Source organism: Coffea arabica, chromosome 3e (assembly GCF_036785885.1).
Source record: "Coffea arabica cultivar ET-39 chromosome 3e, Coffea Arabica ET-39 HiFi, whole genome shotgun sequence".
In the NCBI taxonomy this organism is placed as follows: Eukaryota; Viridiplantae; Streptophyta; class Magnoliopsida; order Gentianales; family Rubiaceae; genus Coffea; species Coffea arabica.
This window is the reverse complement of record NC_092315.1, coordinates 45,128,537-45,154,295: the sequence shown is the minus strand read 5'-3', so window position 1 is coordinate 45,154,295 and position 25,759 is coordinate 45,128,537. Positions and strand designations below refer to the sequence as shown.

The following is a 25,759-nucleotide window of genomic DNA, read 5'->3' as shown; positions in this document are numbered from 1 at the left end:
TCATTAAGCTCTTTGAGTTCCAAAAATGGATTCATCTTCTGTCCATTCCCAATACTTTTTATCTTGATATGCTTTATCAGTTCTTTGCAAATCTCAGAAAGGGTAACTCACACACTGAACTCATCTCTAGGGTCAACTCTGTAGACATCACGTTAACTCCTGACATTGTGAATTCCATTCTGAAAACAAGCATTGAATCTGATTTTAAAGGAAAAGTTACAAATTTCTTTTCATATGAAGAATATCCCTCTGCTTATCATCATTTTCACATTGCTAAACTCATGACCTATTTTCGATCACATTTCAACACTCCTGCTGAGGCAAGATTAGAAGATCTTAGCCCTCGGAACTTGATAATTTTTACCATCATTTCAAATCTGTTGGTGCCCACTGATGGCCACAGAACTGATGCAAACAAAATGGAACTTTATCTCTTTTACTGTTTTATTGAAAAAGTCAGAATTGACTTTGGTTTTGTGATGTGCAAATTTCTGCTCAAGATTAGCACTGATAGTCGTAGGAAGCTCTCTTATGAAAAATTTCTGACTCCTATCTTTGCCCATTTTAAAATTTCTTTTATTGGAAAATCACCCAAAGACAGTGCCTCAACAGTTTTCTCACAAGCGTATTTTGAAAGAAAGAATCTGAAATTTTTTGAGGGCCATTGGTGTTATAAGGAGACTGTTGCAGAAACTAGGAGAAAAAATCTTCACGAAACCCCTGTCACTCCTAGAACTCCTCGTGATCAGTCCATGTATGTCTCTCCATTCACCATCCACCCTAGAAAATCAGCTAGCAAGTCATCCTTTTCCAATTCTGAGGTCATCTTCTTGCTCGAGAACCTCAAACAACATGTTCTGCTCATTGAAGATGGTCTCATGATGACCATGTCTCCTGCCCAGCAGTCCACCTTTATTGAAAAAAGGAATCTCCTCGTGCCTCCAATCCCTGAATTCAATGAAAGTGCTCATCAAAAAGAGCCACGACCTCAGCCCACAGAGCATACTCCTAGTATTGAAGCCACTCCAGAGGCACATGCTTCCAGCTCTCAGCCCAAAGATAAAGGCAAGGCTCCTGTAACTGTGGAGACAACTGGAGATGTTGATGATGAAACTGAGGATGAAGTGTATCCTGAGCAGTTTCGTCTAACCAAGAGAAGGCCTGGATCATTGAAAATCACCATCTAAGCGCTACTAGGACTTTGCATTTCATCATTAGGACAATAGTTCATCTTTTGCATTAAAAAACTTTTGTTATGCTATGAATTGAGGATCATAATCCTTTTTTGGTCCGTAAAACTGATATTATTCTGTTAACTGATATTTTTTTCTATGAATGGATGCTTTTATCATTTGCTGTGAATGAATGTCTTTATCCTTTGCTGATAATGTTGATATATTGATCTGGTTTGTCAAATTGATAATGTCTATTGAATGCTAACAAATTAATTGGTATGGCTGCTTTACGATGACAAAAAGGGGGAGAAAATGAATATGGATCATATAAGTGAGGGGGAGTTGTAAAATGGATATGGATCGTATAAGTGAGGGGAGTTGCGTATATACTCTGGTCACGGAATCTATAAGGAAGGGGGAGTCGAGTTGAGGGGGAGTTGAATTCTTTTTGATCCATCCAATGTTTTGTCATCATAAAAAAAGAGGAGATTGTATATCTCAGTTCATAACTTTTGATGATTACAAAATAATTGGATGCTACTAACATACTTTGAAGAGTTCATTTCAGGATTTGGAACAAAAATCAGACCAAAGACTTGAAGCCAAAACTGGATCAAGGTTTGACAAATTACTGAAATTGCTGTCGAACGCACAAAAGGACCATATCGGACAGCCGACAACCATTGAGTAACTTCGGACGCATGAAGAACTCACATTCGGACGTCCGAAGGTAATATGTCAAAACATCTATCATCACTGACCTCGTTCGGACACACAATACCTCTATACCGGACGTCCGACAAACGTTGCTGTACTTCGGACGCAAAACACTGGAGCATCGGACGGCCGAAAGAAATAAAGAAGGATTTGCAAGTTTACTTTCGGACATATACTGTGGAGGGACCGGACGTCCTAAGAATTGCAAGAAATTATTTTGAACTCACTGTCTTCGTTCGGACGCTGAAAATCAGAATACCGGACGTCCGACACTACCAACGGCTAGTTGACTTTTCAGCTGCCTTCTGTCCGTTGACAGCATTAATTGAAGAATTTTTTGATCCCCTATAAATTGGGATGAGTCAACTCTTCAAGACAATTTTTACACATTAAGTCTACATCAGATCTTGAGTGATTCAAGTGTACGAATACTCCAAAAAGAAGATTTGTACTCTTAGTTGTGTAATCTCCTTTAAGCTTTTCAAGTGTGATTCAATTTCTTCAATAGTGTAGCTTTGTGAGGGTTATCCGTGAGAGTGTAAAACTTCCTTGCTTGATCAAGTGAGACTTGAGGTAAGGAGGAAGTGATCCTTCCTTTATACACAAGAGATTAGTTGAAAGTTGATCATATTGAAATAGCTTGATATATAAAGTGATATTCAAACTTAGTCAAGTTTGAAACTTGGTTTGCAATTCCATCCCTTCATTTACTGTCTTGTTATATATATATATTGCATTATCTCTTTTACTCACAGATTACTTGTGCTAGTCCATCAATTGCTTCTCAGTGAGGTCCCCTTGAAAAAGAAAGCAAGGTCGAAAAGAAAAAAATGATTCATATGTTGGCTTGTTTTTATATAACCTAATTCACCCCCCTCTTAGGTTGTATTCGATCCTTACAACTGGCTAGCTTTATTGATAAACTATTATACACTGACAAGCCTATAGCTGGTTAGGATGCCCTTGATAAAATTGAAGTTAAAAATCGAAAATCTGAATAGTACAGATCTAATAGTTCACCGATGTATAAAGAAATGGATATTGGATGCTGTATAGTGCAAAGGATTAATGCTAAGTGGATGCTAATTGCTAATTATTAATAAAAGTCCAAATTCTCGCCCAAAAAAATAATTAAAGACAAACGATTCGGAGCTTAGATTTTCTCAATTATCCTAAAATTTTTTTTTATCTTGATTAATTAACTCATGTTCAATGACTATAATAAATCTCTTAATGTTGTAAAATCGGCTCTGGCCAAAATCAACCGTACCAATTGCTAGATTTTATTTATTTTTGTGATCTAAATCTTAAAAAAAATTTTTATCTTGATTAATTAACTCATGTTCAATGACTATAATAAATCTCTTAATGTTGTAAAATCAGCTCTGGCCAAAATCAACCGTACCAATTACTAGATTTTATTTATTTTTGTGATCTAAATCTTAAAAATTTTTTAATCTTGATTAATTAACTCATGTTCAATGACTATAATAAATCTCTTAATGTTGTAAAATCGGCTCTGGCCAAAATCAACCGTACCAATTACTAGATTTTATTTATTTTTGTGATCTAAATCTAATTAAAGACTCATTGACTGCTTCTCTCTAAGTGTTCCCCTATTTTTGTGAGTTGATATTTAAGTTTATGTCTTTTCAAACTAGTATTAATTAATAAATTTATAATGAAATTATGATGCATATAAAAGCAAGTAAAATCATGTTGGTTTTAGCTTGTAGGTTGTGAGACAAAAATGGTTACCAATCAAAACAAACTTGTAAATCCAATTTCACAGACCCGAACCAAAAAAAGAAAAAGGGAACCACGTGGTGAAGAGGTGGCCAAGGGTGTGTAGGCTCAGCACAAGCTTATCATCAATTTTTTGAAGTAGATGAAAAATTATTCCATGCATTAATTAAGTCCGTACAATGAAAATGGTGGACAATCACTCATAACTACATCCAAACTATATTAGGTGATTGTCACACTCATAAATTTGCTTGATTGTCACATCGTGGGCTTATGAGTGGTCGCATATATTTATGACAGTCACCAAAAATGGTATTATTTAAATCTATAGATGTTGAATGCAGTTAAAATTTTTTGAATGAAATACCCTTCTCTCATAAAGCCCACCATCGGTCCCTACAATTTGACTGTCAAAATCAACATTTAAGGAGCGGTTGTTGAAGATTAATATTAGTTTGAACGTTTCAAAAATGTATTGTACCGTCAATCATTGAGCCTCAATCATTGAGCCAAGACTAACTTGAATGGACAAAATTGATCAAAAAATTGAACGAACTTTGACTCCAAAAGTTAAGAGAAAAGCCCAGACACATAAAAAGAAGTTATCTTGGACGGAGACGATAAAATTTAGAAATGAGTTCTATTATTCATGGTGTTCCAATATCATTGATATTTGCGAGTGTTTATATAGAATTAGCCTACAAAGATAATAGCTATAAAAGATAAAAACTTATCATCAAACTAAAAATCAAATAACTTGATATAACAACTTATCAAAGATGCTGCTAAAATTAATCAACAAATCTATCCCCCACAAAAGCTAAGCCAAATGTTTGCACTTCTCTCCAAGTATTTGCAGCATATGTACATGCAAAAAATAATGATTAATAGTTTCTGGTGCCTGCTTACATAATACACAACTACTATCAATGATTATCCCCCAATTTAGGAGTCTAGTCTTTGTAAGAGATCTGCCTTTGCAGGCTAATCACAAAGCAAAAGAAAATCTTGGAACTGATCGCTCACCCCATACTAGATTAGACCACACAACTTCTGGCCCTTTGATTTGAAGCTCACTAAAGACTTGTTTCACAATAAAGGAACCAGAAGCAACGCATAGCACGTGATCTAACATAAGAACTTTTGGGAAGAAACGAAGATGGAGTGGCTTCAATCAGTCTCTTAATATATTTCTCCTCCTCCCAGTAGGCCGTGCCACTGGCCACCAACAATAATAGAAGATACCTTAGCAGATAAAGAAATCCCACAAGTTTTTTCCTTGTTCTCGTAGCTCGACTTGGTTCAGCTAAAGCTTGGCTTGGGTTTAGGCGTAGCAGAATTTCTATCCTCAAGAGATGACTTCTATTGCTTCCTACGCCTTCACAAGAGCTTAGATTTTTAAGTTCTCTCAAGATTAAGCTCAGCTATGGCTGGCTTATCTAATTCCTTGACTGGATCTACTTCGAGGAGTATGGAATTACAGGACGGATCTGCGAAACAAGTTTCATGGGCTGATTGCTTTCAGAATGGCATTGGATCGGATGTTAAAGCTAAATCATGGGCACAAGTGTTTCGTGATCATGCAAATGTTCATGATGGATTAGGTTTAGCATACTTTCCTCCTTTAAAGGAACCAATTATGAATGCCCAAATTGACATGGTTGGTGTAGAAGAAGAGATCATGAAGTGGAAAGGCGCAGTATTGGGATTTGTTTTGGGATTAACTCCTCCTTATTAAATTATCCGAAAATTTGTTGAATCAAAACCCCAACAATTTGGTAAGATGGATTGTACTCTTCTGAATTCTGGACTGTTTATATTTCACTTTGAATCAGAAGAAGCTAAGACTAAGGTGTTGGATCAAGCTCCATGGCCATTTACGAGTAAAATGTTATTCCCTAAACCTTGGACTCTTGAACTGGATTTAGCAAAGGATAAGATGAAATTTGCCTATTTAGATTAAGCTACCTAATCTAAAACTACTCTACTAGTCAGTTAAAACTCTAAGTAAACTGGTGTATATCTCAGTTCATAACTTTTGATGATTACAAAACAATTAGATGCTACTAACATACTTTGAAGAGTTCATTTCAGGATTTGGAACAAAAACCAGACCAAAGACTTGAAGCCAAAATTGGATCAAGGTTTGACAAATTACTGAAATTGCTGTCGGATGCACAAAAGGACCATATCGGACGGCCGACAACCATTGAGTAACTTTGGACGCATGAAGAACTCACACTCGGACGTCCGAAGGTAATGTGTCAAAACATCTATCATCACTGACCTCGTTCGGATACACAATACCTCTATACCGGACGTCCGACAAACGTTGCTGTACTTCGGACGCAAAACACTGGAGCATCGGACGGCCGAAAGAAATGAAGAAGGATTTGCAAGTTTACTTTCGGATGTATACTGTGGAGGGACCGGACGTCCTAAGAATTGCAAGAAATTATTTTGAACTCACTGTCTTCGTTCGGACGCTGAAAATCAGAATACCGGACGTCCGACACTACCAACGGCTAGTTGACTTTTCAGCTGCCTTCTGTCCGTTGACAGCATTAATTGAAGAATTTTTTGATCCCCTATAAATTGGGATGAGTCAACTCTTCAAGACAATTTTTACACATTAAGTCTACATCAGATCTTGAGTGATTCAAGTGTACGAATACTCCAAAAAGAAGATTTGTACTCTTAGTTGTGTAATCTCCTTTAAGCTTTTCAAGTGTGATTCAATTTCTTCAATAGTGTAGCTTTGTGAGGGTTATCCGTGAGAGTGTAAAACTTCCTTGCTTGATCAAGTGAGACTTGAGGTAAGGAGGAAGTGATCCTTCCTTTATACACAAGAGATTAGTTGAAAGTTGATCATATTGAAATAGCTTGATATATAAAGTGATATTCAAACTTAGTCAAGTTTGAAACTTGGTTTGCAATTCCATCCCTTCATTTACTGTCTTGTTATATATATATATTGCATTATCTCTTTTACTCACAGATTACTTGTGCTAGTCCATCAATTGCTTCTCAGTGAGGTCCCCTTGAAAAAGAAAGCAAGGTCGAAAAGAAAAAAGTGACTCATATCTTGGCTTGTTTTTATATAACCTAATTCACCCCCCTCTTAGGTTGTATTCGATCCTTACAATTGGTATCAGAGCTTGGTCTCCTTGAGATTAAGCTCAATCGGCTTGAGAGTAAAAGAAAAAGAAAAAAGAAAAAAAGAAAAAGAGTATGCCTTGGTGGCCGAACTTAGAAAAAAAGAAAAAGAAAAAAGAGTATGCCTTGGGGAGCCCTACTCTAAATAAATATCCTGTTTCATTTTCCTTTTGATAAATTAAGTGTGAGCCAAGTTTGAAACATGGAGCTGCATTGGAGCCCCGCTACCGCAATGACTTCACGAGTCTTTTTCTACTTGCAAGGAGATATTATCATATGTTTATCTTAGCGTATGTTTCTACGACCTTTTGCTATTGGCTGGCGTTATTGTCAGAGTCATGCAGATATATATTTATATACATATATGAGCATTTTTTTTTTCTATTGTGGGCATAAAAGTTTTTAACATGAAACGATATTTCCTTATCATATATGAAACAAAAATAATAAGAAGAAAACTGTTGATCTTATCCTGATCTCTGTTTTTCAACTCGGATCGGATTGGCCAGTTCGATCGATCGAATCAAGAACCGATCAATTGTTTGGTTCGAGTTAACCTTAAAAATTGAAATATTAAAATTCAGTTAAATCATATCAAAAATCGAAAAAATAAGAATCGGGAGAAGTCGGTTGAAAGCCTTTTGCTTGGTTTGGTTGGAAAGTTTTGGGCCACGTGCAGAGCAGAGAATAAAAATGAAAGTCCGGAAAGGACAAACTTGCAGAATCATCATGTCAAAAGCCATAGACTATTAAGACGCTCCTTGTGTTCCACAAAAATGGGCCCCAAGGTGGTGGTCCGTGATCTCTTTCACGTAATGATGGAAGAAAACACGTAGACACAGACTATATCAACCTCGACTTCTCCATTTAACTCATAGACTTTCTTTTTATCCGCCAAACTTGGCACCGATTCACTCTCTTTTTTTTTTCTTTTTTTTTTGAAAGGTCAAAATATTTTTAATATTATGTTTTGACCTTTAAATTGTTAAAAATTATTAATATATCTCTTTTTTTTTTCAACCAATGTGGCTACTTTTTTTTATTAAAAACAAGAAAACCAAAGAACACAGACTTCAGTGAGAAACAGCTCGAGAACGAATAGCAGGAGTCTGCGACCTATCTAACCCTAAGGCCCCCCTTGCCAATCTTGGCAACTCAGACTGTGACGTATACAAAATAATCCCCTCAGACTGTGCCCCCACCTTGGCTAAGGCATCCGCCACTTGATTCATTTCCCGATAACAATGCCCCACCGTCCACTCCACACCCTGCATTGCCAGTAACGCATCCAGATCTGACCGCACTAACCACGGACACCTCCATCGTCTTACCAGTAGGTTGACTAACACAAGAGAGTCCACCTCCACCCGAATCCGCGAGAATCCCCGAAGACAGCATTGCTGAATCCCAAACACCAAAGCCTTTATCTCCGTTTGAAGACAAGTCAGCTCCCCAAACGGAACAGAAAATCCAAACAACAAAGCACTAGAAGAGTCCCTAAGCACACCACCCCCGCCACTAACGCCCGGGTTGCCAAGCGAACACCCATCGGTATTTAACTTGAAGACCCCCTGGGCTGGAAATTCCCAACAAACAACTCTATGGGTATATCGAGGCCTCCACCCAAATATGTTGGAGTAGACCGCCGGCCAGGAGCCAACCCCAGTAAACTCACCTGCAAACTTTCTGGAAAATAGCCCTACGACATCTGCCAAGATACGATCACAAATGGTTTGTCGCCGCAGGAGCTGCCCATCAAAAATTGCCAAATTCCGTGCCAACCAAATATGCCAGCAAATAATGGAAGGCAAAACCGAGTGTAATGCCTCCATACGAGAGTGCCGAACCGGTAGGCACCACCAAGCCGCCAAACGCGACCGCACCCCTAATCCTCTATACCTCACTCCAGCGCCATTTCCAAAAAAGGTCCACAAAAATTGAGCTAGCTCACCTTCCGCAAAGACGTGCTCCAACGATTCAGATTGCGAGGCCAAGCAGCAAAAACACTTGGATGGACCATACACTTGCAATCTTCCTAGTGACGACGCCATCGGTAACCGATCCCGCAGGAGCCTTACCATGAAGAAAGATATCTTGATTGGGATTACAGAGTGCCAAACCCTATCAAACATGAAAGACGAGGGGGTCTGGCTACCAACCAGCGCGTATGTGGAAGCAATGGAGAAGTCCCCTGACTCCGTCAAGGCCCACACCGCACGATCGTCCGCGGACCCCACTGGGGCAACTTTAGTAACTATCTCTGAGACAATGTCATCAGGAACCCAAAGCCGCAGCAACTGTTGATTCCACCTTCCATTCAATACGAAATCCCTAACTAAGTGATCAGAAACACTTTGTAACCGTTGACACAGAGGGCCAGAACCCATCCAATTGTCAAACCAGAAATTACACTGTCCCGACCGCAACTCCCACCAAAGGTTTTGCTCAGCCACCTCGCGGATTTGAAGCAAGCGCCTCCACATATATGAACTGCCTTGACCCGCCCCTACCATGCATGGATGACTCTGCCGACAATACTTGGATCTCATAAATGTCGTCCATAGACACTCACCCGTACGAAACCGCCACCACAATTTGAGCGAGAATGCTGTATAAACATCCAGTAACGACCGAACACCAACCCCCCCTTGTGACGAGTCGGCACAGAGGTCTGCCCACTTGATCCAATGATGTCGGAGGCCACCTTCACGCTTCCCCCAAAGAAAATTTGCCATAGCCCGTTCAACCAAGGCTAGGACTCCCTTTGGAGGACATGAAGCTGCCAATAAATGAATTGGAATTGCTGACAGTACGTGTTTGATGAGTACAATCCGACCCCCATTGGATAGAAATCTGGAACTCCATGATGAAACTTTAGAAATGACTGACTGTACCAGCTCCATGAAGTATAGGCACTTTCGGCGCCCCACAAAAAGCGGACATCCCAAGTAACGCACAGGAAACGACTTAAGACCAAACCCAGTTACCCGTCGAACCCTTGCCACATATTGCCTAGGCAGTTTAGCATGCACCATGAACCCACACTTCTGAACATTAATCTCCTGTCCCGAAACTGCTTCATAATTCTCAATTGTCTGCATAACACATCTCAGCGAAGAGGATGAAGCACCCGAAAAAACCAGGACGTCATCTGCGTAACTGAGATGAGTGATCTTAGGACTGCCCCGCGGAACAAAAAAGCACTTGAAACCCCGATGCTCCACTAACTTGTTTAAAGAACGGGACAACACCTCCGCGCCAATAATAAACAAACCTGGAGATAATAGGTCCCCTTGACGAAGCCCTCGCGTAGACTTAAAGAAACCCACACTGGCCCCGTTTATTAGAACCGAAAACCACACATTCGAGACCAATCTCCAAATCCTATCAATCCATTGCTCCCTAAACCCAAATCTTCTCAAGACCATTGTCAAAAAGATCCATGAAACACGATCATAAGCCTTTGCCATATCTAACTTCAGAGCAACATCGGCATTTCTGGAGGTCCTCCCCATATTAGAAAGCAACTCTTGTGCAAGCAAGAAATTATCCGATATAAGCCTCCCCCGAACAAATCCACTCTGCTGTGGGGATATGATCTTTGGAAGGACTTGGGCCAAGCGATCGGCTAGAACTCGCGAAATTAACTTGTTAACAAAGTTACACAAACTAATCGGACGGAATTGTGAAAAATCCTGTGGGTGCCCCACCTTAGGAATGAGCGCAATGGAAGTCGCTGTAACAGCACGAGCCAACTCAGCACCGCAGAAAAAACTACAAACTGTGCTAACCACATCCGCACCAACAACTGACCATGCTACCGTAAAGAATTTACCCGTACAACCATCCGGCCCCGGTGCACTCTCCCCATCCATTGCGAACACCGCACTTCGAATCTCCATCTCAGAGGGAAACTGCTCCAACAAATCATTCTCCTCATCAGTCAAAAGTGTTGGAATATGCTGAAGCAATTCAGAAGAAGATGGTGGACACTGAGCCGTAAACAACCCCTCGAAATACCGAACCGCCTCTGCTCCAATCCCCTCGTCCGATTCCACCCACTCCCCTTGGCCATTTCTAATCCTGTGAATGATCGAACGTACCCTTCTATTTTTGACGACAGAATGAAAAAACCTTGTATTTCGGTCTCCCTCTTGAAGCCACCTAACCCGAGCCTTCTGCTTCCAAAACAACTCCTCCACTCTCAAGGCCGCCCGCAACTGACCTTTGGCAAGATGTAGATGCACCCTAGCAGCATCTGAATCATCACTTTCTACACGGACCTTCGCCAGCCGTACTTCCTCTTCCTTATTCCTAACTGTCTGAAAAATATCCCCAAAAACCCTCCTACTCCAATCCCGTATAGTGCCCCTCAGCCGTTTTAATTTGTAACAAAGAACTTGCAAAGGGGAACCAGCGCACGGCTGCTCCCAAGAAGCCTGAACCATAGGCAAGAAATCCTCATGCCTCGTCCAGACATTAAGGAACCTGAACGACCGCGGCTTAGTGTCCAGCCTGGTTGACAGTGAAAGAAGGAGCGGAGCATGGTCTGACGACTCCCTGGCTAAGTGCGACACCGCCAATGACATCCCTGTGTCAAAAAAACCCTCATTCACTAAAATCCGATCCAATCTTTTCCAAATTCTTGCCCTGCCATGTCTATTGTTACACCAGGTAAATCGAGCCCCTGAGAAACCGACATCCGTGAGATTCGCCTCATTGATAAACTGTCTAAACTCCATAGCTTCACCAGGAGTAAAAGCCCGACCCCCTTTCTTCTCCTCAGCATCTAAAATTACATTGAAATCCCCACCCACAAGCCATGCAGCGGAACCCGGGTTATCCCGCATTAAACCCTCCCATAGCTCACACCTCTCCACAGGAGTACACCGCGCATGCACAAAGGAGACAACAAGGTGGGAGCCCGGCACATGATCGTGAGAAAGGCGCACTGACACATGCTGGGGACTCTCTCCAACCACCAAGCCTGAAAAAGGCTCTTGGAAGAACACCCAGATCGAGCCCACCAAGTTATGCACCACTCCATGAAACCCTAATTTATGTCTATACCGTTCGGCTTTATCAATTATTAATATTAATAAAATAATACCAAACTTTAGGATAATATTTATCACAGAAATTATAGCTGCGTGATTTATTTTAGCCTCGTGACCTGCGCTATCAAGTCCAATTTCTATTTGGCTTGCAATTGAAATCATTGAAGATTAAGGAAAAAAAAAAAAAGCTGCTGAACTACTCAAAGCTCAAGCCAACAAATATTCAACTTCATAAACTTTCTATTCCTCAAATGTGCAGTTTAACTTCATAAGCAGAAATTGACATGGCCAGCCAATCAGCCTTGCTAAATTGATCATTGCTATACCAATCAACAATGCAGGGTCTCTTTTTATTAGTTGTCTCATGCCGATTTAATCCATTCAGACTTGTTCATTAAATCAAATTAGCTTCCTGAAAATGAAATCAAAAGGTATCTGCTCACTTCGATAACAAGATATGCAAGTAATGTTGGAAACAAAACCAAAAGTGACAAAATATAATTTAAAAGCTTAGTACCCAAACAAATGTGTATATTTTTAATTATGTGTCGTAATTCTTTTTTAAGATGTTTGACAGACTAACTGCACTGCAAATATAGCAACAAATCAAAGTCAAGAAACAAAAGTTTAGCCCATTCTGGAGTTCAATATAATATAATCAAAGTTTAAATTGTATAACGGGTGCACATATAACGCTCGTTAAAATATATTTCAAATGTTATACTTTTTTAAAATGTAAGATTAATTAGATAAAGTAAATAAATATAAGAGAGGGTAGGTAAGATTAAATAAGGAAAGTATATAAATACAAGAAAAGATAATAATTGTTACTATGTGTATATATATGATACATTAAGTGAATATTATCTAAGACACCCGTTAGTAAAACCGAAGTTTAAGTTCTTCAAATATTCAAATCAAATATTTGTACTTATATATATTTTTTCTTTGCGAGGATTTTGGTTCCTTTAACACTTGTATAAGCTTTCCTTTCTCCATCTGTACAATAACAAGGAAAGCTTTCCAAATTTACATGTGTTAGAAAATGTCTGCCTGTGTTGAATTTTCAAAATAAAGAACTTTTAAATTAAGAATTGTGTTATCTTGTGGCCATTAAGACTTGTAAATCATACCAAACTCACCGTATAAATATACATCCTAACAATTACTACTATACCTTATTTTTATAAAATTTCTTTATTTAACTTTACATTTCTAAGATATTTACATGTGAACTTCATCTTAACAACAAGTGCTTAATGGACACTTATTAGATAGGACCCTAAATTAAAGACTACTTCATTTACTTTAGCATCATGCCGTGCTCAATTACCCCATATTTTACAGGTCGAAAGTGAGTACTAATTTGATATTGATTAACAATAATGGCGAGTACTAATTTTCGAATCCATCAGAGTTGTCAGTCTCTCATAGCAGGATGAAAACAAGTCTTAACGTTTCAATTAAAAAATCGATCCCTATATTTAGGACAAGATATAAAGTTTCTTAAGCATTGCAATACATCAGATCGTTGTGAAAATTAAGAGAATTTGCTCAAGAATGACGCATCGACGTAAACTTTAACTCAGCCATGACTCAAAAGTTGTGACTATTTAAATTTCTTTTTCTTCACCTTCCAAACAAGAAGCACCACCTGCAGCGTGCATTATGTGATTTTCTCAAGTGATAATACGAGTCGACACAAAGAACAATTAATTAACAAGCGCTGATTATACACTTTAATTTAAGCACGTCTCCAGAAACAATGAATTATGTGTAGTCACACCAAGGAGACTGAGTAACCCATATACTCATATATGAATTGGTCAATGATGGATTATAATTTTATTATTAATTTTTCCTATTACCTGACCTGATGTGGATTAATTATTAGATTCTATTTATTTTTTGTAATTTGTATTTATTTCAAGAAATAGAACGAAAATATGATAACAAGCGCCAATTTTACGATCATCGGGAAAGAATTAAAAAAGAAGGCACTCAAGGGTATTTTTGGAACAAAGGAGGTGCAGCCCTTTTTGGTAATTTGGCCGAAGAAAGAAAAAAGGGAAGTCTTCGGTTTTCTTGATAGCCGCGGACGCCACACAAGAGTAGGAGGAACCAGATATTAGATAGTTTTTTTTTTTTTTTAAATGATATTAGATAGTTTTTCTTTTGACTTTTCTGGAGTAGCTTTTCTTTCTTCAGATAGTAGGACCTCTAGCTTAGTTTAGTTTTGGACTTTTTCCATGTCATCTTCTTGTGGTTTCTCTTATGCGCATGTAAAGGCCAAGTGGAAACATTGAATTCCTTCCTGTAGCTTGTCTTCCTTCTTGATTACTACGAATTGAATTTCCCCGATTTCAAGGGACAATGGCCGCAGTTTCCTTTACAATTTCCTGTGGGTTTTGTTCATCAAATATGAACTAAATCCCCTCCTCTAGTCAAGGAACAACGGATGGTTTGGGCCGCCTAAAATTATGAGATCGATTTAATTTTATCTCTTTTTTTTATTTATTGATATTCGCATATTCTCTGGTTTCAATGTTTGTGATTATTCAATTAATTGATTGTCTTGGATCCGGATAATTAGTTAATTTGATAATCTATTGTCAATTGGGATGTTAAATCCGTAATTGTTTAATTGTCTCAAAATAGTGACAATTGACATGATTAGATTTGTGTCAGGGAGATATGCGAGCTAACCTAAAATAACCCAGGTAGTGCGTTATTTTGTTAGAATAGGGCCCCTCTAATACGTAAGGCAATTGGAGAATTAAATCTTACGGGCGTACCTAGGATTATTTTTCAATTAGAACAGTGATTAACGGGCGTACCTTAGTCACCGATACAGTAAGGAGGGGTTGACTGTCATCGCTTGTTTGGCAGTTGTAACCTATTTATTAGTAAATACTTGGAATTGCCTTTGTTTCGATGATCAATTAGGTGAACCATTGCTGAAGTTATTTCTTGGCTAGCTCGTTAGTTATCATTCATTTGACTTTAGTAAATTGTTATTTAATTTTTAGTAGTTTCTTGAATTTTATTTGCATTTATTTGATTGTCACCTTCTACGTAAAAACACCCCCTGATTACTGTGAATTTGAAAAGAAACAGTTACACCCAGTCTCTGTGGATTCGATCCTGCTTACCACTACTACAAAAATTAACTTTAGTTGAGCAGGTTTTTATTATTGCACAGACCCGACACCTGTCAGTCAAGAAAAGGAAACTGATGTCAGTTGCCTTTGGATCCTTTTTTCTGAGTTGATTTCATTGTTTATTTTTCTAACAGGTTCTTGTCAGACTATTAGAAGAAATTATTGCAACATTATTCCTGTGAATCCCATAATCCGCCTATAAAATACGAGTTCTACTTGTAATTCGCACCACCAAAAAGCGCAAAAAATCCTAGAATTTCAAACAAAAAATGGATTTGGCTAGAAATATTGGTGATCATACTGATGAGCTTTTTCAAGCACAAGCTCACATATGGAACCATATATTCAACTTCATAAATTCTATGTCCCTCAAATGTGCAATTCAATTAGACATTCCAGATGTTATTCACAAGCATGGCCAGCCGATGACCCTCGATCAATTGATCGATGCTCTTCCCATCAAGAATGAAAAAGCCCCATTCGTTTATCGTCTCATGCAGATTTTGATCCACTCAGGCTTCTTCATTGAAGCAAAGATTCCTGGAAATGAGAATGATAATCAAAAGGGTTATCTGCTCACTTCTGCTTCTGAACTTCTTTTAAAGAGCAACCCTTTTAGCGTGACGCCATTTTTACTGGCCATGCTCGATCCCGCCTTGACTGATCCATGGCACCATCTCAGCCAGTGGTTTCAGAACAGCGATGAAAGCCCATTTTATACTTGCCATGGGAGGTCACTTTATGATTTTGCGAGCCATGAGTCTCAGCTTAATCAATTCTTTAACGAAGCAATGGCTAGTGATGCCCGGATGGTTAGTAGCGTGGTGACCAAAGATTGTAAGCACGTTTTTGAGGGTTTGAATTCATTGGTAGATATTGGAGGTGGAACTGGAACCTTTGCTAAGGCAATTGCTGATGCTTTCCCTCGCCTGAAATGCACTGTGCTTGATCTTCCTCATGTTGTTGATGGCTTGGAGAGTAGTAAGAACTTGGCCTATGTTGGAGGTAACATGTTTGAAGCCATTCCTCCTGCAGATGCTGTTTTAATGAAGGTATGAAATCGATGTTGCACGTTTTCTAGTTGACAATTTTCTTTTATAGAAGTTTTATTTAGATTTTCATCCTAACTGCCTGAGATCATAGGATTAAAATTCACCAATTATGGGAAGTGTCAACTTCAAAAGTAAGATTGAGCAGAAGAAATTGAGGCTATGCTTAATCTAAGAACTGCATCATGAAGAGGGACAGAAAAAGAACAAAGTTTTAAACGTCAAATTGATGGCATGTGTTTGGTACTGTAGGAGAATAGTTTTGTTTTTTCTTTTTGACGCAAAAAGCTTTAGATGGGGTGTAATGTCTCTAACAAAAATTTTCTTTCATTGTGATACAATTTGCAATCGAGCAGTGGATATTGATTGATTGGAGCGATGATGAGTGTGTACAAATACTAAAAAAATGTAAAGAAGCAATTCCTAGCAAGGAAAAAGGAGGCAAAGTGATAATTGTTGACACGTTCTGCAAAAGCCAGCAGAAAGGGGATGATGATCATGAGGCGATTGAGACCCAACTGTTCTATGATATGGGGGCGATGGTTCTAGTCAAAGGAAGGCAAAGAAATGAGACAGATTGGGCGAAACTTTTCTCTGAGGCAGGCTTCAGTGACTATAAGATAACTGCAGTATTGGGCTTGAGATCTATCATTGAGGTTTATTAGTAATTAATTAATATGTCTTTTGAAAATGTTGTTTGTGCTAAAAAGTGATGAACCTTTAGTTAGGGTGTTCAGAATAAATTTTATGGCTTTGGAGTGTTTGTTTTACTCATTTATTGGCAATAGACAAATTGCCAAAGTCCATCTCGAAGCTGAACGTGGGCGGCTGATCAATTTGGTTCGTGCTTGTATCTTGAACCAGATTTACTTGCAAAGTTCACCAGATTTTCTGGCAATTGGGCATTGAATGAGAAGAGAAAAATTACAGCCGCTTGTAGGATCCTTACTAGTATAAATAAATGTCATTTCCTCAGTTGAAGGGCACCAAAGCTCAAGTGAAAGATAGGAAATGAACGAGTTCAATTGTTGAGTGAGTGTTTGAGCAGATATCTCAAGAGCGAGGCACTGATATATTAGAGCAACTATTCTCAAGAGTGAGGCTCAATTATTAGTGTCCAATATAAATTTACTTTGTGTGTTGTTATTAAATATATTTTGAGTGTAATAAAATTGTTCGTTTGCCTCCTTTATATAAAGGATTTAATCCATTGATTTGGTATTAAACCCCACCACAATCCAACACTGGAATGTGTCCAAATCCCAGCCTGGAATGCACAGCAAGCACATTATGTATAAATGGTGTGGAGTTGAGGTAGCTAAGGACAATAACTGTTTCCAACATTGTTGAAGTTGAAGTAGATGCATCGCTTCCACTTTAAATTCAGCCATTACAGCTGAATGTAAGTTGAAGAAAGAACGGATAAACATGAGGGACATAAAACTGAAAAAGATTTTCAGTTCTTATACCCAACTTTTCTTTGATACGCTGATGAGAAAGGCAGGATTCAATTTCGAAACAATGACATTGTATCTAATTAATATTCGTGTAGATCCATATATGTTTGTAATTTCAAAGTTATGTGACTTGCTTTTGGCTGCACATTATCAAAATTTGCCTTGTTGAGAAAATCTTTCCCATACATCATTTGGGAGGGTGGCACCTGACAGCTGTCCCATACACCTTTCTGGATCTTGCAAATATATTAGTCAACAAAAAGAGTGCGCAGAAGAACTAAATTGAATTGTTATAGCCACTCATGGCCCCAGTTACTAATCATCATGCCTATCCATTCGTGTGGGTCTTATATGCTCTTTAACCATAAGATTGGATGCCTACCTGTTATACCCAAAAAGGAAAACAAAATCAACAGCGAAAAAGTTGGATTTGGGCAGAAATAGTAATGCTAATGAGCTACTTCAAGTTCAAGCTCACATATGGAATCACATATTCAACTTCATAAACTCCATTTCCCTCAAATGTACAATTCAACTCGGCATACCAGACATTATTCACAAGCATGGTAAGCCCATGACCCTGGATGAACTCACCAATGCTCTTCCAATTGGCAATGCAAAAGCCCCCTTTGTCTATCGCCTGATGAGGATTCTAATGCGGTCAGGCTTCTTCATCGAGGCAAAAATTAGTCAGCACGATGATGAGGAAGGTTATATGCTCACTACTTCATCTAAACTTTTATTAAAAGATGAGCCTTTTAGCTTGACGCCATGCTTGATCCTACCTTGATGGATCCATGGTACCACCTTAGCCACTGGTTGCAAAACAACAGTGATGTGAATCCCTTCAAGACTTGTCACATCAGAAGCTTAATAATTTTTTTAACGAAGGAATGGCTTGCGATTCTCAGCTAGTTGGCAGTATTCTGATCAGGGATTGCTAGGATGTTTTTTCAGGGTTGAATTCTTTGGTGGATGTTGGAGGTGGTACTGGAACTTTGGCTAAGGAAATTGCTGATGCTTTTCTTGACTTGAACTGTATTGTTACCGATCTTCCTCATGTGGTTGATGGCTTGGTAGCGAATAACAAGAGTTTAGCCTTTGTTGGAGGAGATATGTTTGTAGCTATTCCTCCTGCAGATGATGTTATAATGAAGGTAAGATAACCTTTCCAAGAAGATGGAAGAGATCCATATTCGCCTTTTTGTTGTTAAAAGGCCAGTCTTAGTATTGATTCTAAACACATCTATGTATGCTGCTGATTCATTACAACCAAGTCTTTATTACAGTAAACCATTGGATCAGTCATGGAAGTTTATTCACAAATAGAGCATTATTCACAAATGAGGAATGTGTACAAATACTTGGGAAATGCAAAGAAGCAATTCCTAGCAAGGAAAATGGAGGGAAACTCAACTTTTCTGTGATACGCTGATGATGGTCCTTGTCACAGGGAAACAATGAAATGAGAAGGCAGGCTTCATGCATTGACTAGAAGACAACTCTAGTGCTGGGCTTGAGATCCCTTATTGACGTTTATTATTAGGACTTGTGGATAGTTTTTTTTTTTTTTTGGTTAGACATGTGTATGAAGTCAAGATGTGTATCTTATGTGATTTTGCGTACAAAGATAAAAAAACATTGCAATCGAAAAAGACAGGCTACATGCCCATAACATAGCCCAAAACTGGAACAGAAATATAGCCCATTGTGCCGTTCCAATTTCTGAATTTTACTCATCAAAACCTTATTCTTTTGTCTTTTTTGATTGTTTTCTACAACTTATGGAAATAACTATGCAGTAATTTCTTTTCACCTTCAAACGAAGAGACAAGAATTTCAAGAGTAAGGTATTACGAAGTCTATATGTATGTTCAATTGTCAAAATGAAATGTTTTTACATAACCCAATAATGAAATTACAGCACATCTGACCTTTTCGTTCCTTTTTTCTTTCACTTTTTTTTTTCAATTGAGCATCTTGATATGGATTTCTCTATTATCTCATAGCATTAATGCATTTGTTGTTGTTGAGCTGAATTTTATGTTAGTACGTGCTCAAAAATTCTAAACATAAAATTTGGTTAGAAAACCACTAAGGTACAAAGAAACTAATAATAGTTAAGACCTCAACATCTGGTTGATAAAATTGATAATATGAAATAGTAAGTTCGTTCCATGTTAAATTACATAACATAGTTTAGTTATATCTAAAAAGTTTTGACAAACATATGAAAAAATCCATGTCACTTTCATATCTTACTAATACCACTTAAGCAATAGCAAAATTAATTGAAAATTAAAAAAAAGGTAAGGGATTAGATGGTAATTAGTAGATTAGATAGGTGAGATGGGAGATTGTAGCCAATTTGAATGTAACTACCAGTTCAAAGAGCGTAGAATAAGATATTTAGGCTGATTAAATCCTTGGATTAGGGTCTATACCTCAAATGGTTAGCAACTTACCAATTTGTATTAGACTTCAAGATCTCATCAGTTTGTGATCAACTAACTTGTTTTTATGTACTATTTTTAAATGAAATACAGGTCAAATTGAACACACACTCATTTTTGGTGAGTTCTGATCAAATTAATAGAGTCACGTGATGTTTATAATTTGAAGTGATTTCATCATATTATTTTCAAAATATAGTTTCTTTGAGCTACGGCTAGAAAACGTGCCCAAAAAACTTAATTGTAATGGTGGCTAATTGATGTCGTATTACCATTCATAACTTGCATACTTTTGGCAATTAGAAATGTACTACATGAATGGCCAAATCTATGTATGGTTTCAATCAATTTTGTTTTGACAAGATACTTTCGTGCACGTGTATATGGTTGTTCATGAAACTATCTAGCCAATTCCAATATTATATAGTGTCCGTGCTAAATCTCTTTGTCAATAAGTTTAATTAAAATTATAAACATATACTATTACCCCTTCTTTCTTTTTGAATGATTAGATTGCTACCATAAATAAAAGTGTTTTGAATGATTTATCGATATATGTTTCTTGATCTTTTGATTTGTCTAATCACTACTATATAAAAAGTACCATGAGTCTACTTTGGAGTGCGAGTGTAAGCAGTATTTTGATCTTAGTTTCTGTTATTCCAATTATGCCCTTTTAAATTTGTTATTAAGGCTTCATTTAATCTTAATTGTGGATTAAAGTTTAATTATTGCACCAAAGGTAAGACAAAGGGTCATAAGTGACTAGAAATTCTGTTATTTCAATTATGCCTTTTTAAATTTGTTGTTAAGGCTTCATATAATCTTAATTATGGGTTAAAGTTTAATTATTGTGCCCAAGGTAAGACAAAGGGTCACAAGTGACTAAAACTCCAAAACTAAAAACGTCATATTTCATAGAGAAGACGTCATCTATTGCATATTCTCGGGATATGAAACCACTGCCAAAAAAAAAAAAAAAAAGCATCGAGGATATAGTTGTAAGTGGTAGTGTATAAAAAGTATCATGAGTCTACTTTAGGCTTAGTTTGGGAGTTTACGAAGGAAGACAAAAGAAAAGAAAAGATAGCTTAGGAAAGAAAGGAAGAGAAGGGAAAAGATGCATATTCCGTTTGGGAGTTTAATGAAAGAAAAGAAAAGAAATATCTTTCTCTTATTTGAGAGTTGGGGAGATATAGAAAGAAAGGATTTTATGAGAATACAACTTTACATATTTACCCTTTCAATTTGTAAATCAAAGTCCAAAAATTAGTTTTCTTGTTCCCATAAATAGAATATTTGAACAAGACAAATTTCTAAAACAATTGCATCTGCATTCCCACAAGGTGAATAATAAAACAAATTTCTTGCTAGACTTCGATTCTCTTGCATGCATGTAAATCGCCTCAAGTCCTTGTAGTATCTTTTAGGTATTCTTGACATATGATTTTTGATATTGGCTGGAAATGCCTAGTAGGTTATCTATTTAACATAAATTAAATATTTTTAAAAAAAGAAATATCCCATAAAGTACTAGCTCTTATGGCTTTTCTCTATTACATGAGCCAAGTACCAGGTTTTTATGGATATTTTATTCTGAATCATTTAATTTATGTTAAATACATAAATATTTGCAAATAAAATTCAAAAGCCGTTACACAAATATCTTTACGAAAGGAAAACTAGCATGTTTTGTATTTAATATAAATGAAGTATTTGAAAGTAAAAAAAATTTGTCCATAACATACCAGTTCTTTACGAGTTTCTTTCATTATATGAATAAAATACTAGCTATTTATGAGCATTTTACTTTGAATCATTTAATTTATATTAAATAAATAAATTTAATTAAGCCAAGTTCAAAAAGTGTTACACTAATATTATTACGAAATGAAAACTACTAGGTTTTATATTTAACATAAATTAAATACATGAAAGTAAAAAAATAAAAAGAAATTACCCATAACATATCAGCTCTTTATGGGTTTCTTCTATTACACGAAATACCTTTTGTTTGGTGAATTATGGGTGAAAAACGGAAGAAAGCCAAGTTTTCGCTGGAAGTATTGAAAGTACAGGACACATGACCGAGAAAACTTCGCAGTGCTTTTATAGAAATCAATTTTAGGATATATTGGGAATAATAAATTTTTGTATCAGCTTTTAAAGGACAAACTTGACATATTAAAAATGTCTTTTGGAGCCCAACAAGTTTCCGTCCTTTTCTTCCCACTTTTGGGCGGAAACATTTTCAACAATTGGAGGGGGACTTTTATCCATTCATTTCACTTCTCTTCTGTCTTGTTAAACTCCCAAATGAAAGAAATGACCGTTCTTTCTCTCTGAATACTTTCTTTTTTGTCCTTTTCTCCCTATCCAAATGAAGCCTTAGAGTGTGAGTGTAAGCTGTATTTTGATCTTAATTTCTGTTATTCCAATTATGCTCTTTTAAATTTGTTGTTAAGGCTTCATTTAATCTTAATTGTGGGTTAAAGTTTAATTATTGTACCTAGGTAAGACAAAGGGTCACAAGTGACTAGAAATTTTGTTATTCCAATTATGCCCTTTTAAATTTGTTGTTAAGGTTTCATATAATCTTAATTGTGGGTTAAAATTTAATTATTGCACCCAAGGTAAGACAAAGGATCACAAGTGACTAGAACTCCAAAACTAAAAACGTCATATTTAATAGAGAAAATATCATCCATTGCATATTCTCAGGACATGAAACCACTTTTCAAAAAAAAAAAAATAGCATCCAGGATATAGTTGTAAGTGGTAGTGCACCAATAACAACCCTCAAAACAAGAAAAACTGAAAAAAACTGAAAACTATTCATAAAATGACATAAAGTGAATAGCAAATGAACCAAGAAGGTGAGAATAACGTTCCAATAAGATTAACCATTGGAGGAGATTTTTTAGATTTTGATTCTTTCAATAATTCACACATTATTTTCAGGGAGATGCACTTGCAAATTGATGACTGCTGGAGCCATCTCATTAAGATTGAATTCAAAAATTCTCCAGATAGCTTCCTGAGCTGAAACCCGTCTTGCATCTTGAAAGAGTTGAATTTCATCTACCATAGTCTCACCATCAGGGTGTGCTATGTACTGCTCCTGACCTAATCCGTGTTACACCTTTCCAGTTTTCAAAATTATGGCTTGCAATCATACAACCCCTACAATCATAATGAAAGTTAAAAACTGAACAGTCAGGTTACAGAAAATCTAAAACTGATATAACACTATGAATCATTAGCACCAACTAAAATACCACTACAAATCATTTACACCAATCATTAACAGCTAAAAAGCAAAAACTGAAAACCCCTACCAAAACTTAAAATATAATCTTAAAATCATATGAAGATAAACAACGAATTAATCACAGAAACTGAAAAAATTAATTCATATGACATAGAAGACAACATTACATTTATATAAATATCGCATCTTTACTAAGTTCTACACCCAATTTCCAACACCCTTAGACATAGAAAAGAGAGAAAAGAAACAGAAGAAGAGCAAAAGAAGTATTATAGGTACCTGCAGTACACATACCTTTCTCAAACTTGGTGAAAACCTCTTCACATTCCCTCCAATACAACCAAGCAATACAAATTCATCGATCAGCATACACAAATAGTATAGTTCGATTTTGCCAAAAAAAATATATAGAGAGAGAATTGGGCAGGAGAGGGAGGAGGTGGAAAGGAAAGCAGAAATTGTCCGATTTTAAATGTAGATGTTAGGAAAACATTGCCACATCTGCGATATGCTATTCTTGTTTCCTTTTCTTCTTTTGTTTTTTTTTTATTACCATTAATTTACTTTCTCAAATACCCTTTTACGTATTATATTTATACTTAAAACCTTTACTATACTTGTATTTTCACATTTCATTTTACTAATCTACCAGTTTCGAGTTTTTTGCCCTCATATTTTTAGGTATGATGGCAATACAAGAGAATTGTTTCATCGGTTCACTGAAGCCAAAAGAAAAGATGTGGAATATTCGAGTTTTACTATTATGAAAATTTAATATTGAGCATTATGTTGAAAAACAAAAATTTGGAACTTTGTAGAAATTGATTTTTGTTGATGATGAGGTGAGAAGATATATATTTTTATGTTCATCTCTTAATTTATATTTATATTTTGTAATTTATTCCCATTTCCAGGACCAAGTTACTATTATTTCTTTTTTTTTTTCTTTTGTATTAGGTTTTCAAATTTTAAAATTAACTGATTGGCTAGAAAAAGATTTTTTAAAAAGTGAACATGTCAAAGCTTACTCCTATTTTTTTAAAAAATTACAAAAAAAACTCTAATATTCTGTCTATTTACTATGGCGATCAAATCACCACTATATTTATTCCTTTTTCTACTTCTTCTTCAACTTTGCAAAATTTAATTTTGGTCCATGATGAAGTGAGAAAATATATACTTTCATGTTCATCTGTTAATTTTTATTTATATTTTGCAATTTATTACCATTTCTTATTTACATTTTAATAAATTTACAGGGAACAAAATTCAAGTTATCATGTTTGATGATATCATGGCAAGATTTGGAAATAATTTTCAATACAATAAATTGTACTTACTTTCAAATGGAAGTGTGAATAAAACAAACACTTCGTATGCAAATGTCAACAATGAGATTGAATTGGTCCTACGAAATTACACTCACATCAAAGAAGACCATTCTCATGTACCAACAAGGAACATTATTTATGCACCTAACGAGTTTGAAGAGGCAAAAAAACTAAACTTTATCAACAAACGAATAGGTAACATTTTCTTCCAAAATCAATCAAATTTCTTCTGCAAAACTTCTAACAATTTTCTACACTATTAGGCTGAATCGTTGTACTTATTTACATTCAAAATAAACTTATTTTCTATAGATGTCATTGGAGTGAGTTGTTAAAAGTGTGGCTCAAATATTGGTGCTTCCAAAAAGACAAGGTGGATACACTTAAAAGAGAGAAATCTTGATAATAAACAAAAAGTAAGATTACTTTTTAGCTTGCTTTCTTACTATATAAATGTTTGAAGCTCCAAGTATAAAAAAAACATACGTCCAGCATCACTTTTTTCTTTATATGTAGAGTGTTCATAATTCGGCCACCTAATACTTTTCCTATTTCACAACTTCGCAATCATTACTTCATGCCTAACATTTTTATATTAAAATATAAAAATTATCCTCACACTGTAGGTTTGCCACTATGAAAATCATCTTATGGGGAGATATGGCAATTAATGAAGGTCAATTTCTATAACAAGTTGCATCTCAAAAACCAGCAATTGCAGCAATACAATTTGAATACCAAGGTAAAAATATCAATAGTAAAAATAAAATAATATTATAATTACAACTTGACATTTTAAAATATTCTAGGAGAGTTTCAACTGTCAACAACATTGATGTCAACTCTATAAGTCAATCCAAATTGCAAAGAAGTTTTGAAACTTCAAAAGTGGTATGAATACAATTTTTTTTAAACTCTTTTTTGTATACAAATTGAATGCCATGAATTACAATACTGAAAATTTATATAGGATTATTACAAAAAAAAAAGTGAAAATATTGAAGCTACAATCTTGAAGAACAAGATGGACTTGGCCGAGCACATTCAACTCAAAAATATTATTCATCAACAACATGCATTGAAAGAGTAAATTTATCGCCTCATAAATCTTCAATGTAGAAAATTCCTTGAAAAAAAAGCCAAACATCATAAAAACAATAACAAATAACTGTTTTTTGCAGCATGT

General features: G+C 36.3%; 1 protein-coding gene, 1 long non-coding RNA gene and 1 pseudogene across 2 annotated transcripts; all 3 read left to right on the top strand.

Annotated features, from left to right (window-relative positions):
* The first annotated feature begins 4,530 nt into the window (after positions 1-4,530).
* LOC140038292 (uncharacterized) lies at positions 4,531-6,093 on the top strand. The gene is made up of 2 exons (XR_011842124.1): positions 4,531-5,416; positions 5,733-6,093. It is a non-coding gene; the product is annotated as an uncharacterized lncRNA (long non-coding RNA).
* A 9,136-nt stretch (positions 6,094-15,229) lies between these two features.
* Positions 15,230-17,287, top strand: LOC113735073 (trans-resveratrol di-O-methyltransferase-like). The gene is made up of 2 exons (XM_027261995.2): positions 15,230-16,064; positions 16,418-17,287. The coding sequence occupies exons 1-2, from the start codon at positions 15,282-15,284 to the stop codon at positions 16,724-16,726; spliced, it is 1,092 nt and encodes a 363-aa protein (XP_027117796.2). The 5' UTR covers positions 15,230-15,281; the 3' UTR covers positions 16,727-17,287.
* A 23-nt stretch (positions 17,288-17,310) lies between these two features.
* LOC140038557 (trans-resveratrol di-O-methyltransferase-like) lies at positions 17,311-19,134 on the top strand (annotated as a pseudogene).
* Positions 19,135-25,759: the final 6,625 nt, after the last annotated feature.